Source organism: Rhinoderma darwinii, chromosome 3, assembly GCF_050947455.1.
Source record: "Rhinoderma darwinii isolate aRhiDar2 chromosome 3, aRhiDar2.hap1, whole genome shotgun sequence".
NCBI lineage: Eukaryota > Metazoa > Chordata > Amphibia > Anura > Rhinodermatidae > Rhinoderma > Rhinoderma darwinii.
In genome coordinates, this window is record NC_134689.1 from 334,698,323 (window position 1) to 334,722,074 (window position 23,752).

The following is a 23,752-nucleotide window of genomic DNA, read 5'->3' on the forward strand; positions in this document are numbered from 1 at the left end:
GGGCAGCATATTACAGGTACGTATTCATAGTAGCCAAAATATTTTTGTGCCATTTGGCTAATGGGAGCACTGGAAAATACAGCAGATACATAGTTATAAATACACTTTATTATGAGGTAAAGCAGCGCATCAATCGCTGCAGGTGGAGCCCTCCCCTCATGAATACAGAGGAATTAGATCTATCAATGTATTGTTTTCTTCTCTCCTATTGGCTAAACAGCACAAAATGCTGAGGTTTTGATGCAATGCCGCAAACCCGTAGCTTTTTACGGCAAATTTACAGTAATCGCTGCAATAAACTTCAGTTTGAACACACAGTGTTTCTAGACTCTTCTAGTGTGCTTCTATAAATCAACTGATAATCCAGAATATTTGATAATCCAGCACCTATCCGGCCCCATTGACGAAGGTTAAAATAGATTTTTACTCTCTTGCCGAGCTCAGCTGCCCTCCATCTATCCTATGCTGCCTTCAGATAAGGCGTCACACGTGACTTGACAGATACACTTTAAAATGACACCCACTTGGCATTCCTTGCGTCACTGAGGCAATTTATAAACCACACGTAATAATATATCAGTTCTGCAAATGTGTTCTACCCTTTCCTGCTTTATTAGGCCTAAACTGGACGATTAGAAATAAGTTGTGTATCTTGGGACTTCGTCTTTTTTGTATTGTATCTGGACCTGTATGCAATTGTTTGCTTTTGGAAATTGGTTTATATGGACTGGAGCAAAACATTGTCCACTTGTCCATATCGTATTATTGGAAACTTGGTAGTCACCTAAGGTCTCATGCACACAGCCATATTACAGATGCGTAATACAGCACCTATAGCCTGCTATATACTGTATCTCCAAGTACCTGCCATCTTATAAAGAGGCACACAAGTTCTTTTTTTTTTTTTTTCGAATCTGAGGAGAAACAATTGTGGTATACAGCGTTTCATGACCTATTACAGAAGAATTCTTCTCCCATAGAAGCATTGCCTCACGGACACAGCATTCTGCGGCATATGGAGGTGCGTAATACAGACGTCTAGACTCCATGATTGCCATGTGCTTAAAGAGGCTCTGTCACCAGATTTTGCAACCCCTATCTGCAATTGCAGCAGATCGGCGCTGCAATGTAGATTACAGTAACGTTTTTATTTTTTAAAAAACGAGCATTTTTGGCCAAGTTATGACCATTTTTGTAGTTATGCAAATGAGGCTTGCAAAAGTACAACTGGGCGTGTTGAAAAGTAAAAGTACAACTGGGCGTGTATTGTGTGCGTACATCGGGGCGTTTTTACTTCTTTTACTAGCTGGGCGTTCTGACGAGAAGTATCATCCACTTCCCTTCAGAACGCCCAGCTTCTGGCAGTGCAGACACACAGCGTGTTCTCGAGAGATCACGCTGTGACGTCACTTCCCCAGGTCCTGCATCGTGTCAGACGAGCGAGGACACATCGGCACCAGAGGCTACAGTTGATTCTGCAGCAGCATCGGCGTTTGCAGGTAAGTAGCTACATCGACTTACCTGCAAACGCCGATGCTGCTGCAGAATCATCTGTAGCCTCTGGTGCCGATGTGTCCTTGCTCGTCCGACACGATGCAGGACCTGTGAGTGACGTCACAGCGTGATCTCTCGAGAACACGCTGTCTACACTGCCAGAAGCTGGGCGTTCTGAAGAGAAGTGGATGATACTTCTCGTCAGAACGCCCAGCTAGTAAAAGAAGTAAAAACGCCCCGATGTACGCACATAATACACGCCCAGTTGGACTTTTACTTTAAACACGCCCACTTGGACTTTTGCAAGCCTCATTTGCATAAATACAAAAATGGTCATAACTTGGCCAAAAATGCTCGTTTTTTAAAAATAAAAACTTTACTGTAATCTACATTGCAGCGCCGATCTGCTGCAATAGCAGATAGGGGTTGCAAAATCTGGTGACAGAGCCTCTTTAAGGCCTTCGATGGATTTTTGTCCAGCAATGTTAGACCTAGAGGTTCTAAATGCTGGTTCTGCTTTCTGTATGACGAATGGAGAAGTTCTGCTGTGAGGGAGCTCGTGTACAAGAAGCCGCTCGGCTGTCTAACCCTGCTAGTACTGTTAATGCGCTGCTGGTAAGGGGATTACACAGTCCATACAGGTGGACCGTCATCCAGATAGGTTCTCGTTTCCCAATAGTCATGAATAATTCAGGGATTTTGAGCAGTCTTTGTACTTTGCACCACAGACATGAAGTTATTTGCGTAGGTTGCACATATCTGACTAATGATACCACTATTGAAAGTGTTTTATAGTGTTAAAGGGGTATTTGCAACTAAAACCTTTATGGCATATGCACAGGATATGCCTTAAATGTCTGATAGATGCCGGTCCTAGATCTGGAGATAGCTCGCGGACCCAAACCTGTCACCCAACCCCCTGTCGTGCTTTGGGAGGTGGCCACCGCATCCAGACGGGGAAAGAATGGAGAGTTGCAGAAACACCCAGTGAATATGCCATAAATGTTTTAGGTGGGAATACCCCTCCCCTCTAAGTCACGAGCAGATATGTGCTTGATTTTGAGTGTCCCCCTATATGGAGCATTATTTTCTGCAAATGGTTTGTTACTCCATTTTGATTGAGCTGTTTTAAATCGCACTTGTCGCCTAATGAATGAGCATCTGTTCTGTACAGGGGACTTAGGCTGGATTTACGCAGGATGGAAATGTTGTGGAAAATGTGTGGATTTTGCTGCAGATTTCACCCCCTACTATGGATTTCTTGCGGACAATCTGTAGAGTAATACAGTAGCAGCAGAGTGGATGAGATTTGAACAAATATCATCCACACGCTGCATAATCCACCGAAAAACCGTTCAACTTGACCTGCGGTGGGTTTTTTTTTTTAGTTCTCTGCATGTCAATTTATGCTTCGGAATTGCTGCTTTTTCTTTTGCGGGTTTTCCCCATTTGAATTCAATGGGCAGATAAAACCCGCAACAAATGGCATATGTTGTGATTTTTGCGATTGAAAAAGCGGTGACTCCGCTGCAAAGAATCGCAACTCGGTAAAAACTCAACCGAAAATGCAGCATGGATCAATGTGGCCCACTTAATGTAAGAAATATAACGAGAAGAAGTATATGCAAGTTACACCGGCTGATCCTAGGGTGTTGACCCAAAAAGCATCACAACTGAATATATATAACCTAGAAAAAAGATGCTGAGAAACAGAAAATCTATGAAAAAGACTTTATTACCACACATAATACAGGACAGTATACAATGCATAAAAACGAAAGAATCCATAGACCAACAGTTAAAAAGGGACACTGAGCTGTGTAACTACCAAATAATTATAAATTACAGATTTGTATCCATGATTAGCCTTCAGAGAAAATAGAGAAAGAGACCATATGTGAATGTATCAATGTTATGTAAACACAAGAAATGTGTATAGAAGGTACTAATAGGTCATATAAATTTGCAGATGCAAATATAACCCATAACGTAGTGAAAAATTAGTCTAATGGCCACATACAAATGTAGCACTAAGCTACATACGCACAATCCGTGTGTGTTCAGTAAAAAAACAAACAACTTTACACTTACCCTGTTCTCTGTAGTCATGGCGACGCGACACTGTTCTCCTTCCAGGCCGGCCTACTGGGATAACGTTTCATCTCATGTGACTGCTGCAGCCAATCCCAGGCTGCAGCGTTCACATGGGATGAAACCTCATCCCAGGAGCCCGGCCTGGATGGAGAACAAAGGGATGCGTTGATCTAACTATGGAGAACAGGGTAAGTATAAACTTTTTTTCTATAAACCGCTGTTTTCTGCAGCTGACATTCCGTCCAAAAAATTGCACCTCAATTTGGTGCGGTTTTTCAGCCAGAATTCCATGTGGGCACCAAAGTGGATATGCTGTGTGCGCTACGTGTGGACATACCATTAAAGTGACTGGAAGGGTATTTATTTTAAACTTCTACCAGATGTTGCTGGACTGGTGGGTGATTCCAACACTGGGCTATGTGTTTGAATTCATTAATGGAAACATCTGCATGGAGTTTATATGTTGTAACATTAAATGGTAGACTACATCAGATGTCTTGGACTCGGTTTACATGCTAGGCCTTTTTAAAGGGCAGAGTGAAAAAAAATTACAGTGCAAAATGTAGAGCTGTGTCCGTGTCAATTAGTAACATAAGGCATGGACATTAAAGAGAATCTTTCGTCAGAACGTAATATTGTTTTAATCAAGTTTTTATATTCATTATTAATATATTCGATTTTTGGTGTCTTTTTTTTTTTTTTTTTTTTCCCCATGTTTTTCATGTCATTCTTAAAAAAATCCTGAAATCTTGCAGTTTTGACTCTGGCCACTGAGCCTCCTAATAGGCTGACACTTCCTGTTCTGTAGAGATCACTTCTCAACAATCATCACATTATCATCACAGACCAGATAAGGCGACGACTGTATTGCTTCAGTCAAAACGACAGAACCCTCGCACAACGGAGACCAACAGAAACCATTTGTACCGGATCCGTCACCATCTAAATCAATGGTGTTTCAGTCAGTGTTCCGTTCTGGCGGAAAGCTAAGAGGGAACGCCAATACGGCACCCTGACGTAGATGTGAACGAAGCCTTACAATGAAAGGTAACAACTATATATAGATAACACAGGATGCACAATTGACAATATGGTCACAGCTCGCCTCCGCCCTCTCCATGCACAATGACCTTTGCACAGCACCGAGCATGAAAAAGGTGAAATGAATTTACCGAAGCTACAAGGGCTATGAAACTGTGGCAATGTAACCTGTACGGTCTATGCACAGTGTGAGAATGGAAAAGTTGATCTTCCATGTGCTATGCTTTGTGAGTTTAAAATTCTGCAGCTTCAGCCCCCTGAGCAGTCCAGTGCCCCATCATGTTCCCCAAGCATTTTTCGCCCAGACAACCTTCCAGAGACAACGCGATTTAAATTATTCTTGTGGAATTTCACAGGCTTCTTCAAACTGCTTTGTCGATAGGCTTACTTTACCCAAGATCAATATGGCCCATTTTGTTGAGTGATTTAAAGAGTCTTTCTCCTCCTGTGCTGCACTAATGTTGTTTAGTGTAAGATTAATGGCTGGATGCGCAACGCTTGTCACTTTTAGCTCTGTACTTCTGATGGATGCTCATTAGATTAACAACGGGGTGTAAATTTGTCAGCAGAGTGATTATTTTGCATTTAGCCCTAGAATATTATTTATGATGTGTTGGGAGGCAGGTAATGGTAATAGATATGCTTTTATTTATCAGGCGACACGGGCACTCCGTTTCCAGACGATCCTGAATGATTGACAGGTTTGGATTACAAAGTAATTATTGTGTTTTTACTAGTTTAAGAAGGAATTTGTTATAAAAGTGTCTTACATGGTTTGTCCAGATTGAACAGTCCCTTTACAGGTTGTGTATCCACCACTCCAGTTTCAGGAGATGTAAATGTTAAATAACATTAATCCTGCAAAGCCTAGAGCAGGAGTGGGGAATGTCCGGCCTACGGGCCGTATAATGCCCGTGAGATCATTTGTTCTAGACCTCGCTCAGACCGCACTGCCGCCACGTCATTCGCTACTTGACCCTGTCCGCCCTACTCACTCACATTTAGGAGCATGAGGAGGGCAGGCAGAGCCAAGTATGGCGGCAGCCGTCTGAGTGTGACCGTTGTGTGCCGGCCCGCGAGTGGACCTGAGTTATCTGACCTCACGTGAGTATCGTGAGGTCAGGTGACCAGACTGGTCCACTCCCTGGCCGGCACAGTCCAGTCATCTGACCTGAGCCACCTGATCTCACGTCAGTCCACTCCCGTCAGGTACCGACTTCACTGACCGTCGCTGCCGCCGTTTTATTCTCTGCCCTACTCACTCGCATATAGTAGCAGGAGGAGGGTGGCGGTCTGAGTGCGAGATCTAGGACCTATCCTAAATGCATGAAGTGAGGTCAGGTGACTTTAAAGGGGGTTTTCCCATCAAGAACATTTATGATCTATCCACAGGATTTGCCATAAATGTCAGATCGGTTCGGGTCCCAGATCTATCTCTAGAACGGGGCCCACTAAACCCCGTTCTACTACTTTGTGTCGTGCTGAAGCTTGTGATTTCCGACTATGAATAAGAAAACACTGTAGCTCGCATGCTGCACTTCTTCCGTAACTGCCATTCACTACTATGGGAGTTACGCAAACCGCGCGACTCAGTGAGCTACGCTGTTTTCTTCTTCATGGTCGGAAATCACACGGAACACAGGGCGGTAGAACAGGGTTTAGGGGGCCCCGTTTTAGAGATAGATGCGAGTTCCACACCTATCTGACATTTGACATGTAACCAGTCCATATGTCCTAAATGTCTCTGATGGGGAAACCCATTTAAGTAAGTAGGAACAACTTACTGCTGCGAGCACTTCTTTTCAAAACTTACCAAAGAGTCGACCGCTCCGGACTGACCGATGCAGTAGCAACATCATCAATACCGGCTAACATCACACGCCTCACCACAGAGATTCAGCTCCAGCCATCACATTAGGGGTGAGTTAATTAAATGTTTGTGTAATGATGGGGATAGGGAAACAGACAAGTGAGCCCTAACCTACCCGCCACTCAGTCCCTGCCTACTTGCAACGACCCGCCCTAGGCGACGGGGTACAACTGGGCGACGGTCCCTACACTCAATAAGTGCACGACAGACAAACTGACAAGGGAACACAGAACCTAAAGGAAACGGGGCAGTTGCCCACTGCAACACCGTGAGCAACAAGAGTAGTAAACGAGCCGAGTCAAACCAGGAGAGTACGAGGTGCCAAACGCAGAGCAGGAGAGTAGTGAACAAGCCGAGTCAAACCAGGAGAGCACGAGGTACCAAACGCAGAGCAGGAGAGTAGTCAGTAAGCCAGGGTCAATACGAAGCAGGGACAAATAGTACAAGAAGCTGCAGCAGGGCCAGGAAACCAACAGAGAAGATTCACAAGCAAGGAGGAACAGGAAAGGCAGGTATAAATAGACAGAGGGCAGGAGCTAGCTCCGTCTGGCCAGGCTGCGATAGGCTCTCCCACTCCTAAGCCTGCCATCCTGAGTGGTGGAAGATGGAGTCTGTCTCGCAGACCTAGAAGCAGGTGCAGACTGATTACCTATGGGTGTTGATAAAGAAGCTGTGCCTGGCAGATCCTTTACAGTTTGACCAAATATAGCAGGCTCATTTTTAAGTCTATAATTTTGTATGGCCCACAAATGATGTTAGAAATAACCAAATGGCCCTTGGCAGAAAAAAGGTTCCCCACCCCTGGCCTAGAGCCACGCTTGTCCTAGCTCTTTGCTTCGGCTAATAGATGGGGAACTCCAGAGATCTACCTTTTGTTTGCTAAACAAGGTGGTGTAAAATAGAATACCTTCTTTAAAGACGATGCCTCCCTATAGCAATATCTCCCATATCAAAGTTAGTTCAAGGTAACCCATTGCTAAGATCATGCTGTCCTAACCATGGGTAACATGACTTACAGACAGGTCCGTTGATCATAATCTGCTATGTGTAACTCTAAAATGCTACCGCATACCCCATCACATGTCTCTTTCATTATAATTCAATAATGGGCTATCTGATGACGCATTTACCATGGCAGCCAATTTCTGACTGCAGGGATGACATCACTAGGGTCATCACTGTGGCCTGCAATTGTTTGCCATGGTCACCTGATGCCGGACTATGCATCATCCCTGCGTGACGACAAAGTGTCAGAGAACTGAACCACTAAATTGGAAAGCTCCATTACTTTCCACTTTTTTGCTTGCATACTTTGCTTCTCCTCTTCTGATTGGGCTCCTTCCTCATGCCTGTAAGCTATAGCTCTAAATCATGGTGTCTTTTTTTGTTTTTGTGTAAATGAACGCTGGGTTCGGTTCTGCTTTGCTGTTTCTGACCAGAAAGATCAGAGGTTTGGTAACCATTACAGCATGTTACCTCTTTCATCTGTGATTTCCCTACATTCTGTACTATCAAAGCATCAGTTATGTCCATCACCTTGTCCTGTGTTCAGATGTAAAAAAAAAAAAAACCTGCCAGATTTCATGCGATTTCTCTGGCACCGTAGCCCACACCGCAGAGTACAGTGATGGTTGTGGATCTCTTCTGCATACAGTTACATAGGGGTTAGATGTAAAGGACTGGTAGTGCAGCCTAATGGGGACTGTTCCATATTCCATGTTACTTAGTTTCATCCAAACTACTATTAAATCACTTAGATCTGTATATTGATTTGTATGGTTCTTTCAATCCACTCAACGCCCCTATGACGAAACTGAACTGCAAAAGGACAGGAAGCATTATCTGGGACATTGTACCACCAGAGAAGCTGTAACCTCAATCAATCAAAGATCCACACTGTTTTCCCTTATGTATTGCTTAATTCTGTAAAGCTTTTGGTAGTTCTCCTTTACTATACTTGAATAATACCCTAAATACAGTATTTCTGAATTATCGATGTATAGTGTTCCCAGTTCGGGTAATGAGGACTGTTCAGATCTGTCTCACTATGTGTCTGCACAGTGAGTAGGATTCAGGAAATTCCCTGAGGCTGTTGGGACGCCCGCAGCACATCAGCCCTGTGTTTGTTTGTCTCCACCTCCTTAGAGCTACTAGTCACCTTGGTAACATTTCTACCCCAGGGACTCGAGTATAAGGTACCATCAAAATATCAGGAAAAAAAGGTTCACGTAGGGGTGAGAGATAGAAGTGTTTATGTAAGTGTATTGAATGTATGATAGGTGTATAAAACGTGGAAACCAGAAGGTCCATCCCTCCATTAGGTCTGCGGAGCAGTAGGGAAGGAATATATGTGGCAGACTACATCCCACTGAAGCTCAATGATAGAAGGACATCTGTGAGTGCCCTAATATAACCGGACCTGTTCTGGTGATCGGTTCCCTTCAACAGTCCTGTTTTTGTTTCATTACAATCTTGAATTAAAATAGATTTTTTTTGGGGGGTTTGTACCATTTTGATTTACACAACGTGCTTGCCACTTTTGAAGGTGCAAAATATTTTTTACTTGGACACACACAATAATTACGACAAAAAAACAAAACATAACTTTTAATGTGCATAATTATTCACCCCCTGAAAGTCAATACTTTGTGGAGCTGCCTTTTGCTACAATTACATATGTAAGTCTCTTGGGGTATATCTGTAGTAGCTCAGCACATCTAGACCCTGGGATTTTTGCCCATTCTTCCATGCAAAACTGCTCCAACACCTTCCAGTTAGATGGGTTGTGTCCGTGTACAGAAGTCTAAAAGTCCTGCCTCAAATTCTCCATTGTATTAAGGTCTGGGCTGTGACTAGGCCATTCCAAGATGGTTAAATGTTTCCCCTTAAACCACTCCAGTGTATCTTTAGCAGTATGTTTAGGGTCCTTGTCCTGCTGGAAGGTGAACATCTGTCCCAGTCTCAAATCTCTGGCAGACGAACAGGTTTTCCTCAAGAATTGCTCTGTATTTACTGCCATCCATCTTTACTTCAATCCTGACCAGTTTTCCAGTCCCTGCCGATGAAAATCGTTACCACAGCATGAGGCTGCCACCACCACCATGCTTCACTGTGGGAATGGTGTTCTTGGGGTGATTGGTAGTGCTGGGTATGTGCCACACATAGTTTCCTATGATGGCCAAAAAGTTAAATGTTTGTCTCATCTGACCAGAGAACCTTCTTCCATGTATTTGGAGAATCTGCCACATTGTATTTGCCAAACTCAAAATGTGGTGGTGGTCTTTTTTTTGTTTTTGTTTTTTAAATGTTTTCCTTTAAGCAATGGCTTTTTTTTTTTCTGGACACTCTTCCATAAAATTTTCATAGCAAAGGCTCTGAATACTTATTCACTTACAACTTTTCAGGTTTTTTTTTAGTTTTTTTTTAACATGGTATTTTTTTTTACATTCCACTGTAACAATTTGGACTATTCTGTCAGGTCTATTACATCAAATCAACTTTAAAAACACCTGGTGGGGTAATGCAAGACACTGTATAGGAAAGCATAACCTGTCGCAGTATACTTTCTTTTTACATTGGAGCCTCTGGATTATGTATACAACTGTATGGTATACAGTTGCACATGTCTGGGGCTTACAATCGGCAAATTTTGGGAGATTTTCCTTTTGTACGTGCCAACCATAAAGTCCAAAGCTGATGTGAACAGAGCGTAGCATTACAAGCTACCAAATTTACCAAGGCTAAGCTGCAACCGGGGTTGTATAACTACAGTAGGGGTATGTTCACACGCAGTAGCAAATTATGTCTGAAATTACGGAGCTGTTTTCAGGCGAAAACAGCTCCTGATTTTCAGACGTTTTTGCAAGTACTCGCGTTTTTCGCGGCGTCCTTTACGGACGTTTTTGGAGCTGTTTTTCAATGGAGTCAATGAAAAACTGCTCCAAAAACGTCCCAAGAAGTGTCCTTCACTTCTTTGATGCGGGCGTCTTTTGACATCGAAGCGTAAAATTACACCTCGTCTGAACAGAACATCGTAAAACCCATTGCAAGCAATGGTTAGATGTTTGCAGACCTAATGGAGCCGTCTTTTCAGGCATAATTCGAGGTGTAAAACGCCTGAATTACGTCTGGAAATAGGCCGTGTGAACATACCCTTACATGTATAATCCCAGGAGCAGGATCTTCAGAAGGTAAACCTCTTATTGACTTGTCACTTTACGTTTTTCAGTAATGGGCAGAGTATCGCCCCTATGGTAATTCTGTGTCTTGCATCATCTATTGTTTTCTGTAGCTGGTATAAGTGGGTGACAGTTACTGAATCCACGTCCTACAAGCTGGTATGTAATTGGGAACAAATCATCTTCAGGTTGGTCTTTTACCTGATTTGGAAAACAACCACAAGCAATTCCTCATCATTACTCATACGTTAGTAGATGGCACTGATATTAAATACATTGCATCTCATCAAAATCATTCTAGTCCGTCGTTTGTTCTGTGTATTGTTTGGACAACTCGTGACTTTACTATAGTAGATAGCCACTATTATAACTAGCCAGCCATTAAAGAACGGAGAGGATTTGATGCCAGCAGTTCAGCCTCTATGTGTCCTCTGTGCTCACTATCCTGGCATTGAAGTCCAGCTGGCAGGTAGACTAGCCACAGTCATTACACATTGGCTACGTGACAGAAGATAATGTGGCCAGGCTTTTGTAGCTATTGTGCTATTATTATGTAATATATCCCATCAAGCTGTGGATTCAGTCCTTGTTTGCCTAAAAGGGCGTCCAATTACCCGGGCATGGACTGCACAAGTCTTGTGTTCGCCATGTGTAGAGTGCAAGACTCCGCCTGGTAAGTGTTGATTCACTGTGCAGTTATGACGGGCAATGCTCACTGTCCGGACTTGCTATGACTGAGTTAGGGTAGGTGCACACGACCTCTTTTCAGAGGTAATGGAGGCGTTTTACGCCTCGAATTACGCCTGAAAAGACAGCTCCAATACGTCGGCAAACATCTGCCCATTGCTTGCAATGGGTCTTACGATGTTCTGTGCAGATGAACTGTCATTTTACGCGTCGCTGTCAAAATACGGTGCGTAAAATGGCGGCTCGTCAAAAGAAGTGCAGGACGCTTCTTGGGATGTTTTTGGAGCCGTTTTCTCATAGACTCTATTGAAAACAGCTCCAAAAAACGGTTGTAAAAAACGCGAGTTGCTCAAAAAATATCTGAAAATCAGGAGCTGTTTTCCCTTGAAAACAGCTCCGTATTTTCAGACGTATTTTGTTAATCGTGTGAACATACCCTTAATATGGAGTGAAATAATATTACTTTTTTATTTATTTGTTTTACAATTTTTTGCACTGATCTTTTGTATTGTATTTTGCGTTTTTTTTTAGTTTTTTTTAACGTGGCAATAAAAATATAATCCACCTGCAAAGAATCTGTCGTCCGAATGCAAGCAGCCTCTTACAGCACCCTGTATGCTGTGTATGACCCAGCGGACACCGACTGTATTGAACCTGCTTCCGCCTGGAGGGCAGCCAACGGAAATTAGTTTTTTCTTCTCGGCTTCCCTTTTTTTATTAGCAGATTGCCTTTTAAATAATGCTGAGTATGCAAGCAATAAGTAACTTTTATAGTGAATCTACGCTTTAGGCCCCATGCACACGAACGTAAAAATGCACGTATTTACGGCACGTTTTTACGGGCCCATTGACTTCTATTGCCCACGGGTACCTCCCCGTATGCTTACGGGAAGGTGCCCGTGCCGTTGAAAAATATAGAACATGTCCTATTTCAGGACGTAATTACGGCACAGGCAGGTCCATAGAAGTCTATTGGGCTCCCGTAATTACGGGTGTCTACGTGTGTGCACCCGTAATTACGGGAGCGTTGCTAGGCGACATCAGTAAATAGTCACTGTCCAGGGTGCTGAAAGAGTTAAGCGATCGGCAGTAACTGTATCAGCACCCTGGACAGTGACTTCCGATCACAATATACATCAACGTGTAAAAAAAAAAAAAAAAGACGCTCATACTTACCAAGAACTCCGGGAGGACAAAAATATGTTCGTGTGCATGAGGCCTTAGGCTGTATTCACACACTGCGTTTTTAATGCGTTTTTTTTAGTAGGGCCATGTGTTACAATAAAGTCTATAGTTTCTGAGGCACTTTTGTGGTCAGTGGTGTTTTTCCCCGAACACTGCATGCTCTGGGTATGGTGTGTTTTCCAGATGTTTTTCCCATAGGCTTCTCTCTAGGACTTCGAAAACGCCATGAAAAAGCATGTACAAAATGACAACTAAAAACGCCATAAAAAAACGCATGTAACATTTCAGTAAGGCCCCATTCACAGTATGTTTGTTTTTTTTATAAAAACGTGAACCATTGAAAACGTGTACCATTTTGTTTGTCTTTTTTTTATAGCGTGTACGTTTAGCGTATACTCATACGTCGGTATATGTTTGTCTGTTTTTTTTACATAAACAAAAAAAAGTATACTTTTTTTTTTTTAGTGAACACTGATAGAAAAAAAACAGACAAAAAAAACGGATAGATTTACTGTATGTAAACGGATACAAACTAATAGCGTTATGTTTACATCCATCGTCCATTGAGATCAATGCCGACTACGCTTTTCAGTACTTTAAAAAATTCAGTATCCCAACGTAAACCATGCCAAACGGATGCAATTTTTGACTACGTTTGAGCCATTACAGTCTATGTATATGCTGAGCTATACGTTTCAGTACTTTTTTAGTGTTTAAAAGCGTTTACGCTTGGCGGATAGCACAAATGTGATGTGAATGGGCCTAACACTGGCGTTTTTAAATGTGTTTTTTTGTTATGCAGTTAATTTTGCCAAAAAAAATAATAATCTGTGTGTGAAGGAGACCAAAAGCCATTATCTAATGTTCAAGCAAAGGGTCACCAAAAGGGGTTCTCCAGCGACAAATATTTATGCTCTTCTGTTTCCATCACTCTCCTTAGACTTCTATAAAGTCCTCCATGATAATATATTGCATAGCCTGTGGATATACCATAAATATTTGTCGCTGTTATACCCTCTTTATGTTGTCCCCTAAAATCAAATTCCATTAAAGACATTTTTTTGTGAACTTGCCTTTTTTTTTTTTTTTTTTTTGCAGGTACCCAACCTGCAACATAGAAAAAGACAAAAAAAATCTAATATGCTTAATGTTCGGTCTTATTCACACGAACGTGTTTAACGTCCGTGATACGCGCATGAAAATCACGCGTTGCACGGACCTATGTTAGTCAATGGGGCCGTTCAGACATTCCGTGATTTTCATGCAGCGTGTGTCCGCTTCGTAAAACTCACGACATGTCCTATACTTGTCCGTTTTTCACGCATCACGCACCCATTAAACCATCAAAGGATGCGTGAAAATCACGCGCAGCACACGGAAGCACTTCTGTGTGTCGCGTGTGATTCGTGCAACAGTAGATCAAGAAATGAAGGGAAAAATAAAACCACTTCCTTCATTTCTTTTTCTAAACCTCAAAACCGCGTGTCATAAGGATGGCATATGCGTGAAAATCACGCAGCCACGCAGCAAACACTTATGACACACGGAACTGCAACGCGCAAAAAACGCGTTTTCTGCGCGCGCAAAACCCACATGTTCGTGTGAATAAGGCCATAAAATGACTTCTCCACGTCACTCTGGACAAACTACTGCAGTGACAACATGCTGTTTATTTACTGCAGTATAGAGAACCAAAGGGGAATTTTCATGGTAAATAAATTTGAAATAGTGTGGAATTTGTTTTATTTTTTGTTTTTTACGGCTGAATTCTTTGAAACATTAGTCCTAGTCCTAGCAATATGTTCATGAACCAGGAGACTTCGGATGAACAGTGTAGTTCATGAAAAATGGGAAACCCGTGAAACAATTACGATCAATAGGTGCTGAAGTCTACCAATTTCTCTAAATAGCTCTTTAATATTTTCGTTGCATGGTGCGCTCTATTTAATGCACTTGATCACGCTTGTCCTTGCGTTACCTGTGCTGTTTAGTACTCCACGCGAGCACTTAGTGAACCAATTACATAGAAGGATTACGTTGCTGGGAAGGGGAGTTTCTTCCATTCAGTAGGCTGCACACTGATCTGAATTCAATTAGGGTTGAAACCAATTAGCTTACATTTGTATTCACATTAGACAGTGGAACGCTGCTTTTTCTCCCACTCAGATTAAAAATGCAAAGCGGAAAGTGGCAGCCAACACTGTGTGTGGGCTCGGGATTTATAGCAAATGCCTCTTGTTTTCGGATCTCGGCTATGTACTTCTAGCAGGGAGGAGGTATTGTGAGGAGGGCGTCCACTGGGCATAGCTCGTTTATCTGGGCAAGGAACGTTATGGTCTTCTGTGTGCGTAGGTACAGCTTAGGGGTATACGCTCTTTTTGGAATTTGTATATAACACTAAAGGGCCGGTGTGTGATTGTGTATATCGCTATGTAGACTCTCAATAAGGTGGCCATACACATGTGGCGGTTAGAACTTCGCCGAAAAACCGCAACTAGGTTTTTTAATGTGGTGGTTTTATTTTTATCCTTGCGTTTTACATGGATGTACATCCGCAGCCATCCATAATTGCGGAAGCGTTGCTATGCAAGAAATGGCGCCTGAGATCATGACCTTTTCAAGGGGTTGGGACGTGTTGGTGACATCATTTGTAGCCTCCCCTTTTTATGTATTTTGTATTTTTTTTTTGCGGATCCGTATTTGCAGACCGTATTTGCAGAACGCGTGCCAGATATGCGGATGACTTGCAGATGACTATGGATCAGCGTTTGCGGATGGTTAAAAACACTATGGTTGTGTGCATGAGGCCCTTTTATACTCCATTCTCTACTTAAGGCCACTTTCACTCTTGCGTATTTTGGTCAGTATTTGGAAGCCAAAACCAGGAGTGGGCCCAATACCCTGAAGAGAGAGAAATCTTTCCATTATACTTTTTCTCTGTGTAGGTTCTACTCCTAGTTTTGGCCTGCAAATACTGATGCAAAATACTACCGTTTGAAAGTGGCCTTAGAAAAAAAATAATGGACTAGATGGGCAATTTTAATCTGTTTTCACTTTTTATTTTCCGCTAATGATTTGCTGTCAGAAATTGATATTGTTTTAATTATAATATGAGCGCTTCAGAGAGCTAAATTATGTTATAGGAGGTACACTTTAGTCGTAGTCCTTCTAAGTACCTATTCAGCTCTACTCATTCCAGGTGTAATTACATTACAAGCCTTTTTTTTAAATTTATTTGTTGTGGTTTTGGCATGGTTTTTTTTAATCACTTTTAGGCCGGATTCACACGAGCATGTGCGTTTTGCGCGCGCTAAAAATGCGGTCGTTTGCGCGCGCAAAAGGCACTTAACAGCTCCGTGTGTCATCACCATATGATGCGCGGCTGCGTGATTTTCAAGCAGCCGCCATCATTATGACACACTGTATGTTTGTAAACAGAAAAGCACTGTTTTCATTCATACTTTTGACTGCTGTTGCGCGAATCACGGGCGTCCCACGGAAGTGCTTCCGTGTGGTGCGCGTGATTTTCACGCACCCATTGACTTCAATGGGTGCGTGATGCACGAACAACGCACAAATATAGGACATGTCGTGAGTTTTACACAGCGGACTCACGCTGCGTAAAAATCACGGACTGTCTGCACGGCCCCATAGACAAATGTAGGTCCGTGTGAGACGCGTGAAAATCACGCGCGTTGCACGGACGTATATCACGTTCGTCTGAATAAGCCCTCGGGCTATGTTCACACAGAGTTTTTTGTAGGCGGAATTTCTGCCTCAAAATTCTGTTTGGAAGTTTGATGCAGATTTTCCTCTCCCTGCACGCCGTTTTTCGCCCTCGGCCATTGAGCGCCGCGGTCATAAAACGCCGCGAAATACGCTTTCTCTGCCTCCCATTGAAGTCAATGGGAGGTCAGAGGCGTAAACGCCCGAATGGCATGTCCCTTCTTTCTCCTGCGAGACGGTTTTTCCGCTCGTTGGAAAAAGACGCCTCCCATTGAAATCAATGGGAGGCATTTTAGGGCCGTTTTTGACGAGTTTTGCGGCGCGCTTTCCGCGTCAAAAAACTGTGTGAATATAGCCTAACACAGGTATTCAAGGAATTGTATAGGTTTAGAAAAAAATGCTGTGTTCTTCCAGAAACTACGCTACACCTGTACATTGGTTGTGTTAATAAAGCTAGGCTTCGTTGAAGTGAATGGGGCTGAGTTGCAATACCACACACAACCATTGACCAGTGTTGCACTGTTTTTGGAAGAAAGCAGCCATGTTTTTTTTAATCCTTTACAACCCGTAATGTGTAATTAGACATACAGCCAATTCATAGCATTACACCATAGTGTGCATAAAGTAATGAAGAGACCCGTAATAATGTTTATGAATCTGTTCAATTTAGGTACTGGATAGGCTGATGCGCACACATATTCCGCTTGCACGGCAACGTATAAGAGTATATTCAAGCGCGTTAGATTTGTTGCAGAAGTTTCTGCTACTGTCGCGTTCATCTGAATGGTGTCTGCAGAAATCTATGCACATGCTGCAGAAGGAACCCCAAACTTCTGCAATAAGGCCTTATTCACAGGAACGTGTCCGTTTTTCTTGAGTTTCAGTTCTATGTTACATCAGTGTACAGTGCGTGTCTGTTTTTTTTGCATTTTCTGTATGTAACGCGTTTTTTACGTCCGCAAAATAAACTGAAGGAGGTGGTTTTTTCCTCTCTATTTCTTTAGCAACTATTATGTGAAAAGCGCATGGCACACGGATGTGCTGTCCGTGATTTTCACGCACCCATTGACTTCAATGGGTGCGTGAGGCGCAAAAAAACGCACAAGCATAGGACATGCAGTGAGTTTCACACAGCGGACATGCTGCGTGAAAAACACAATGTCTGAATGGACCCATTGAATTGCATAGGTCCGTGTGACGTCTATTGTTTTAACGCACGTAACACGGATGTGAAATACACTCGTGTGAATAAGGCCTAAATCTACCACGTGTGATTTATACCCCAATGATGCAGACTGCACTACTAGATTGCAATATCAACCCTTAGGCCAAATGCACGAGTGTTACGTGCAGATTTGCTGCGTGCATTTTCGTACGGCAAACCCGCAGTGTAATACAGAACCAGCAAAGTAAATGCGATTTCAAGAAATCTCCTCTAAACCTTGCAGATTTATTTTCTGCACGTCAATGGACATGCGGTGCGTATTTTAAAATTCGCAGAAAGTCAAATTATCTTGTTTCCTTCTGTTTTTAAAAAATAAAAATGCACCTATTTCCGCATCAGAATGTAAAAAGCACATCTTTTAAATGCATCAAAAAATGCAGTATTAGGGTATGTTCACACGCAGTTGCAAAATACGTCTGAAATTACGGAGCTGTTTTCGCCTGAAAACAGCTCCTGATTTTCAGACGTTTTTGTAACTTTTCGCGGCGTATTTTACGGACGTTATTGGAGCTGTATTTCAATGGAGTCAATGAAAAAGGCTCCAAAAACGTCCCAAGAAGTGACATGCACTTCTTTGACGCGGGCGTCTTTTTACGCGCCGTCTTTTGACAACAACGTGTAAAATTACACCTCGTGGGAACAGAACATCGTAAAACCCATTGAAACCAATGGACAAATGTTTGTAGCCGTAATTGAGCAGTGTTTTTCAGGCGTACTTTGGGGCGTTTACGCCTCGAAAAACGCCTGAAAAAACGGAAGCTGAACGCCTACGAACATCTGCCCATTGAAATCAATGGGAAAAACGCATTTAGTTCATACGAGGCGTCTTTTTACTCCTCTGTTTTAAAAAACGGAGCGTTAAAAAGACGCTCCGTAAAAAGAAGTAGCATGTCACTTCTTGAGGCGTTTTCTGGAGCTGATTTTCCATTGAACACTATGAAAAACGCCTCAAAAAAACGCCTCCAAAGAAGCTCCAAATTAAAAGAAGCTTCATTTTCAGCTTCAAAAACGCCTGAAAATCAGAGGCTGTTTTCTCTGAAAACAGCTCCGTATTTTCAGGCGTTTTTAGTCTAGCGTGTGCACATACCCTTAGGCCCTATTCACACGACAGGCTTTCCCGGCCGTCCAAAAAACGGCCGTTACACGGCTGCAGTAGGAACAATAGACCCCAAATGGGGCTATTCACACGACTGATTTTTTGACGGCCCGGGAAACCCTGCCGTCAAAAAATGGTACATGCCCTATTTTCGTCCGTTTCCCATAGAAGTCTATGGGGCCGGGTAATACACGGCCATCACTGGAATGTGTTCCGAGTTATGGCCGTGTCTTCCGTCGCTCGCTCTGTGTCTCTCTCTCTCCTCCTCCTCACAGAGCGAAGTGCACGTGAGGAGGAGGGCATCACCGGCCACAGGGTCGGGGATTCTGCTTCAGAAGTAACGACTAAGGCCTCATGCACACTAACTTATTTTTTTTCCTCCCATGAATACTGGCGTAAATACGGGTCCTTTTGTCACACGTATTCAACCAGTATATACGGACCCGTGCCCGTAAATACGGGTCCGGTGTCACCAGTATACCACCCGTATTTACGGACCCATTTTCTCTGCACTAATCGGCAGCCCCTTCTCTCTATCAGTGCTGGAAAGCAAGAAGGGGCAGCCCTTTCGGGCAGAGTTTCCGCAGCGATTGAAAGTAAAAGAAGTTCATACGGTACCGTTGTCTTGGTGACGCATCCCTCTTTTGACATCCAGTCCAACCTCCCTGGATGACACGGCAGTCCATGTGACCACTGCAGCGGTCACATGGGATGAAACGTCATCCCGGGAGGCCGGACTGGAGGAAGAAGCAGGTAAGTTAACTTTTAATACTATTAACTCCAGCGGTAGTCACTGTCCCGGGTACTGAAAGAGTTACTGCCGATCAGTTAACTCTTTCAGCACCCTGGACAGTGACTATCCCCTGACGTCGCCTAGCAACGCTCCCGTAATTACGGGTGCACACACGTAGCCACCCGTAATTACTGGAGCCCCATAGACTTCTATGGGCCTGCAAGTGCTGTTATTAGGGCATGAAATAGGACATGTTCTATATTTTTCAACGGCACGGGCACCTTCCATTAAGCATACGAGGCGGTACCCGTGGCCAATAGAAGTCTATGGGCCCGTAATTACGGGCGTTTTTACGTTCGTGTGCATGAGGCCTTACAGCATGCCCCTATTTATTTCTATATATTTTTTTCTCCTGTATTCTCACTGAATCTCTAAGAAAACTCTGTGTATGTTTCTATGTAAAGTCAGAGGTAGAGTATGGGCGGAATATTCTGGATCTGTGACACTTATCTCAAATATTAGTAATCAATAATCCAATCCTCAAGAAACCTTCATTGGTTACCATACATCATGAAATTTCTGAGCTATGACTGACGACTTCTCAGACTGGATTTGAAAAAGGTCCGAGACGGCCTATGTATAAAATAAACATAATATTGTTAGAATCTCATAAAGTAACATAGGTATTTTAGTAACATATCATAAGTCTATTCAAAGTAAATGAACATAGTCGCAACAACATGTCTTACTAGTAATGGGAGTTTGGTCAAGAGCTCAATGTTTTGCAGCCAACGTTGCCAAGAGAAATGGAGACACATAGCAGAGCTTGGCGCATTTGTATTAATTTGGTATATTTAGCAATAGGACACCACCGCTTCGAAGAGCGATACGTCATTACGTGAAGCATCATTGCCATGGCTTACAGATGCTACGTCTCGGAGAGGAGAGACTCCATTCGGCGTCATGACATAGAGTATCATTTCTATGGTTTAAGAATATAACCGGGAAATGAGGAAAGACATATAATAGATACTACATCAATATGTACCGTCAAATATGGTCGTGTGCATGGGAACTAAAAGAGTGAAATTTTACTGAAATACGAAGCGAAATAAATAACGGAATGAAGATCGATTGCAGGCGTGGTGAGGTTTACTTTTGCAGTCTATATGGTCAATATTAATCCAGGATAAAGCTTCTTTTTCGGTTCAGTATATGTGAGGATTATAGGTTTATTGCTAAGCCGTAATCATATGCAATGTATAGGAAGGACGTTTCTCCTCATAAATTTGCACCGTGAATGTAGGAGAGAGTTGATGTACAGCGCTGTAGAATAGGGGAATGTAATTCATGTATAGACCTGCAGCATATGTGAGCTGTATCTCTGCTCGTGGCTACAAACATCAGAAGCTGGGCTTCTAGAGATTGGATATTGTTGTGTATCTTGCGTTTTTATAGAGGCAGAGCTACATAAGAGTGTGTTTGTTCTGATCCAGATGGATGATGCTGTGGAGTGTGCTGACAACCCTGTGAGAGGCTGATATAGTCTTATCGCTTCTGTCCAGAAATCCTGCTGCTGACATAGAGCATTTAGTCAGCTTTTGCCTCGTATATTGGCTCAACTTGGTCACATCACGAATTTATCAGCATAAACTTTAACTTGCAGAGCTCTGTGGGGACTGGGGAAGGTATAATATTGCCGTCTAGTATGGGATATAAATTATATGTATGCGTGTCTTTAAAACCTAGAACTGTATGTGGCTGAATGTATTTCCCATGATTTAAACAAGAGTTTATTAACAGATGGTTTATCTCCAGATTTTAGTTGTAGTTGTCGACATATGCTACTCTTTGGGTGCAGGGGTATTTCTGCCACTGTCTGCCAAATGGCATAATATCATGCAGTTTTTGGGCTCCGTTTTAAGTCTTTTTCTTTAGTAAGCCCTTCAAGCTGAAACATGCATTTGGATGTTGATTATGAAAAGCCTCTACCGGATTATACAGCAACGCTGAACATGTTCTAGCTTCACAGAAAAGTCTAGCTGCTTAGTCCGAAGACAAAGAATGACCAGATGTACAGTTTGGTTGTTCTAGTTTATAACCACATCGTATGCTTTATACTGTTTGTATATAGTAGAAAGGCAAGATCGGACCTTGTCTGGTTCTCTTTAATGTTGTGATGGTACAACGTACTATATGGTGGTCTTCTCTCATATACTCACTTCGGGATGTGTATCAACAACAGTCGTGTGGAGAAGCAAATCTTGGAGATAGATTTTATTCTAACCGTGCACTAAAGACTGATGTTTTCTGAATGACTTACTGTTCTTGTCGACTTCTCCGTAAGTTAAAATTACAGATTTTCTGATCAATCTCTGCCTTGATCTATGATCTGGGCCTGGTTTTTTATTGATGGGGTTTACATCGGTCTGGTACAAACAACTTTTTTTCCTGAACGACTGTATCCAACGATGACAATTCAAGACCTCGTATTGAGTTCTTCACAGATATCTGTCTTTGGTCGGTGCCTGGTACAGTCTTTCGTGCCACAGCAAGGCCAGATTGTATGGTCCGCTTTAGTTGTTCCAGTCCAGGGACAGATAGAACACTGTAGACTTTGAAAGAAAGTCAAATTGGCTCTTACTGGTTATTAGAGACCAAATGATAACATTTTCCAAAGACCTCCATAACAAGACCAGCTAAAATTTGGCCAACCCTGCTTCTGTCCATTAAGTTGCCACTCTTTATTGTCTCAATGCCCAAAAAAAACACATACCTCTTCTGTTTGTGCCACTGAGTAATTACAGTCTGATATGAGTGGATGATGCTGTTTGAGTCCACCACAGATAGAGTATATGGTCTGATGTTTACTAACAAATATTTTTCCCATAACTGTGTGCAATACTGTTTAAAATTGTGGCTATTCCAATCACTTTTCGCCATTGCTGGAGTCATCTGTTTGGCGATGACGTGTTTCCACAAGGCTACAGCTCAATTGCTTCATTCTGAACTTTTCCTGTATGATATAATTAGTAGTTAAAAGTGTAATTTGTTCATACTCTTACATAGTTGGTGTAAAAATAAATATTCCTATGTTCTTTTTTTTCTTTTTCTTTTATAGGTATGTTCTGAACATGCGTTGCTTGGCAGCTCGCGTCAATTATAAGACACTAATATTTATCTGTTCGCTCTTTACCTTGGTGACCGTCTTGCTGTGGAACAAATGCTCCTCCGATGACCATACTTCTTCCCTCCCATGGGTACCACAATCTGGCGTGAGAGTTGACAGCCTTGAGAAGAGGGCAGCAGCTTCTGAGAGCAATGCTGCCAATGGCCAGCTCAAATCGGAGGAGGCCTCGCCACAGGAGCAGCAGAAAGCGCCACCTTTGGTGGGCAGTAAAGGAACAGGATTGAAGTATGAGGAGATAGACTGTGTGATCAATGAAGATCAGAATGTGCGTTGCAGGAAAGAGGGCAATGAAGTGTACATGCCCTTCTCCTGGATGGAGAAGTACTTTGAGGTTTATGGGAAAATTGCTCCGTATGATGGCTTTGAACGATTTGAGTTTTCCCATAGCTACTCCAAAGTATATGCACAGCGAGGCCCATACCATCCTGATGGAGTCTTTATGTCCTTTGAGGGTTATAATGTGGAAGTCCGAGATCGAGTGAAGTGCATCAGTGGTGTAGAAGGTAATTTAACACAGAATAAGATGACCTAGATAGATTAATTTGTACTCAATAATGGACAATTTACACTAGACAGGATGAACTATGATTTCACAGATTATAGATGTATTGAGGTTCCTGCTGAGACTCCCTAAACATCTCCCTTTAACTACATTGGTCCTTAAATTTGCAAATGCTATAGTCCTATTTTTATTATATTAAAGTAAGTAGGGAGAAGTGGCCATCTTGCTTCTTCACTGGAGCTGTACTGGAGTGCGGCTAATACTTAGTGGGCAAGACGTGAAGATGTCTACAAATGCATAGACATCTGCCTGTGGTGGCCCACATTGCTATAGCATGAACATATTTGGTCCACTTCGTCAAGGTCTATAAAGCGGTGTTGCTCATACGAGCAAATTTGCAACTTGTAGTTATGTAAATGTCCATCTTTGAGGTGTAATTTTTTGTGCGTCCAGGATTATTCCTCAGTGGTTTAGAAAAATTGTCACATGTAAATGGACATTAACGTTCAGTATCTACTACCGCTAAAATACTGTGCTATTGTTAGCAAGAAAACGCCTGAGAACACAAAAGATGCCAAATAAAACTTGGTGAGAACATGCGTAGACAGTAGTTATTCACATTATTTGGTTGAAGCCAGCGCTAACCTTCACTGTAGTTAAAAAGCACTCCTGTTTCACCCTATAATTCTGCCAGTTAACAGTAACATGTTCATATATAATCCTATATTTTA

General features: G+C 42.5%; 1 protein-coding gene across 2 annotated transcripts in view; it reads left to right on the plus strand.

Moving 5' to 3' along the window:
• GLCE (glucuronic acid epimerase) overlaps positions 1–23,752 on the plus strand; it is an 81,764-nt gene that overhangs the window by 43,119 nt on the left and 14,893 nt on the right. For both annotated transcript variants that reach the window (XM_075858355.1, XM_075858356.1), the window contains exon 2: positions 22,451–23,022. In XM_075858355.1, the coding sequence (XP_075714470.1) occupies positions 22,464–23,022 (559 nt within the window). In that variant the 5' untranslated portion in view covers positions 22,451–22,463. The remainder of the gene's footprint in view (positions 1–22,450; positions 23,023–23,752) is intronic.